A 2,985-nucleotide genomic window follows, 5' to 3' on the forward strand; every position below is an offset into this window, starting at 1 on the left:
GTCATCTGGTATGGATGGGAATCCTGCAGCTGGAGAGACTGACGGGTAGGTCTTGTCTCGGGGGCACGGTGAGTGGCTGGTTTAGGCAGCATCTGCTTCAGAGGGCTGGATGCATCTAGATAGCAGAGCTTGTAGGTATAGGCAAGTGCAGCTACCAGGCGACGGAGTGCCAGGCTAGGGAGCCAAGTACCTGCTCCGATGATGTGGAGGCCCTTCGCTGGATCTGGTCCAGCTTCTTAAAATGGGACGAGGGTGAGCCCATCCACACTAAGGGGCAATACTCGAGTGTGGGTCGCACAAAGCCGTTGTAGACGCGTTGGCGGCTCTCGGCGTCCAGAATGGGAGACGCTCGCTTCAGGAAGCCAATCCGCTGGTTAGCACGGGAAGCTAGGGAGCGGAGGTCAGGGTGTCGTCAAAGGTGACTCCCAGGAGTTTCAGCCGACTCTCTTCACTGACCGGTGTGCCGTCAAATGTTGCTCGAGGGAGCTCCCAGGGCTGGCGATGGTGGCCTATAGACATAGCCTGCGTCTTGGAGGGCTCAAATTTGATCCTCCACTTACGTCCCCAACGGGAAAACGCATCAATGCCCTGCTGGAGGAGCTCGGAGCCACAGTCAATGTCAGCTCTTGATGTGAGGCAGTGGAAGAGAGTGGTGTCGTCAGCGTAGGCGGCTAGCTCCATACCTGGTGGGAGGTGGTCCTCGCCATCATTGGTGTAGAGGATGAACAGGGTGGACCAAGGATACTGCCCTGCGGCACGCCAGCTTTGGTCGGGTACGGACTGGAAAGTTCACCTCCAACTGCAACCCTCAAGTGACGATCAGTCAGGTAATCCCTCAGCCAAGCGAGAAGTGGACCAGTTACACCATGGCATTGTGCCTTGTGCAAAACGCCTACATGAGAGACGCGGTCGAATGCGCCAGCCACATCAACTGCAATGACTCGAACCACACCACCTCTGGCTGCAACGCGACTCCATTGGTAGTTGAGTAGCGTGAGTATGTCCTGGGTGCCGAGTTGGCTGCGGAAGCCATACTGACTTTTCGATAAGATGTTGTGTGCCTCCAGGAACTGTCGGATTGAGTGGTTAATAATGGCCTCCATGACTTTCGACAGAATAGAGAGGAGGGAGATCGGGCGGTAGTTCTTAACATCAGACTTGGATTTTTTCTTGTGCACCGGCACAACCATTGCCGTCTTCCACATTGTAGGTTGCCGACCTTGGTGGAAGGCCTGCGAAAAGAGCCGCGACACTGGTGCAGCCAGCTCTTTGCTGCATTGCCGGAGTACACGCCCGGGGATGCCATCTGGACCCGTGGCTTTGGCGGGGTGGAGTTGCCTCAGCTTCCGCTCAACCGTGCTTGGCCGAAAGTGGACATTGCGGAGTTGGGCTTGAGATCGGGGGCGGACTGGAGGGAGGCTGTTGGCTTGCAAGTCGTTGTCACCAAGACTGCACTTTGCGGAGAATTACTGCCCAAATGCTTCGGCCTTTTCGCTGCAGGTGGTGTGCTCAGTTCCGTTCGACGCACGCAGAACAGGTATGTCTGCAGAGCGGTGTCCTTGCCCACCTGCTCGCTTGACGGTTGTCCACCATTGTCGGCTGGAAAGGGCACCTTCTCTTATCTTTCGGCGGATACTGGTAGTGTGCGCTTGCTTGGCTCTGTGCAGACAGTTTGTTGCTTCACCTGTTGCCATAGAGTAGGCCAGCCGCAGGTGTGCATTGTTGGGCGAAGATCGGTGATGTCGCCAGGCACGTTGCTTCCTGTCAACAGCTTCCTGGCACTCAGGTGACCACCAGGCTGGGTCTCCCTGGCGTAGCTTCAGGGTTTTGGATGGGATGAATATCTGCATGCCCTCCTTGATCTTCTGTTCGAGTTTCACACAAGAGACGTCAATGCTGTTGTCATCAGTCAACACCCAGTTTGTGGACCGAAAGAAAGCCCGTAGCCGAGGCCAGTCAGCATGCTGGTAGCGCCACACGGTTCGCTTACTGGGACGGTCACAGGAGGGGGCAACTTCAAAGTCAGTTACCACAACTGCGTGGTCAGATTTCCCTAGAGGTGGATGGAGAGTTGAGATGACGCTTCCAGGGATATCTGACATTATGAGGTCGAGGATATTATTGCCACGTGTTGGCTCATGGACATGCTGATCGAGGCAATGGTGGTAACACAGATCTTCAGCAGCTTCACCAGCAGGGGAAGTTCTACTGCTGCCTAGCCATTCCCGGTTGTGAACATTTAGGTCACCTGCAACGATGATATTCTGGCAGCATTGCCTAGCTTCATCTATGCCAGAGCTGATGCTGTTTAGGGCAGAGATGTCTCCATAAGCGGATGAACCTGAGCGATACACAGCACATACTCCAATGGATGGGCCAGCTGCTGTCTTGAGGCGAACCCACAGGATTTCATTTCCACCAGTATCAATACATTCTAGTTCTGTGAAAGCCAGGTCGGCCCGAATCCAGATAGCAACACCGCCCCCCTGGGCCGTACGGTCCCTTCGAACTGGTGGGAAGTATCCAGGGAATGTGAGGTCAGCAGGCGTGGCCTTGTCCTCCGTGATTTTTGTCTCCGTGACGATGACAATGTCTGGGTTGTGGGCATTGAGAGAAGCTTGGAACTCCCCAAGTTTTGACAAGATACCGAAAGCATTTGTCAGCATGAGGCGGAGCATTCTAGGTGGTTGCCGTGCACGTGTTGGAGCCATCATTGTGAGGATTGGTTATCCTGCCGGGGTGGCTGCGCACCAGGCTGGGCAGGACGCTTCGCATCATGCGACAGCGAATCAGGTGACCGCTCGGCAGAAGAACGTTTGTGGCTGTGTGGCGTGGTTACAGGTGTGCCGGCAGGGGCAGCGGACAGGCCACGACTCGCGCTCAGGAAGTCATTTATCGTGGCGGCAATCCCAAGTTGCTCTTGCTCTTGATCATGCTGCTGTGCTTCCAGCTGGTTGGTGCTACTGTTGCTACTGCTGCTGCGGC

The 2,985-nt window shown here is 55.5% G+C and overlaps 1 protein-coding gene across 1 annotated transcript; it reads right to left on the reverse strand.

Annotated features, from left to right (window-relative positions):
- Positions 1–1,466: 1,466 nt before the first annotated feature.
- Positions 1,467–2,678, reverse strand: LOC135827081 (uncharacterized). Its single transcript, XM_065339604.1, has one exon. The coding sequence runs from the start codon at positions 2,676–2,678 to the stop codon at positions 1,467–1,469; it is 1,212 nt and encodes a 403-aa protein (XP_065195676.1).
- Between the last annotated feature and the right edge of the window lie 307 nt (positions 2,679–2,985).

This window comes from Sycon ciliatum, chromosome 11 (assembly GCF_964019385.1).
Source record: "Sycon ciliatum chromosome 11, ocSycCili1.1, whole genome shotgun sequence".
Classification (NCBI taxonomy): Eukaryota; Metazoa; Porifera; class Calcarea; order Leucosolenida; family Sycettidae; genus Sycon; species Sycon ciliatum.

Coding starts and splice junctions, on each gene's coding strand:
- LOC135827081 (XM_065339604.1), bottom strand. CDS start 2,678: ATGCTCCGCCTCATGCTGACAAATGCTTTCGGTATCTTGTCAAAACTT.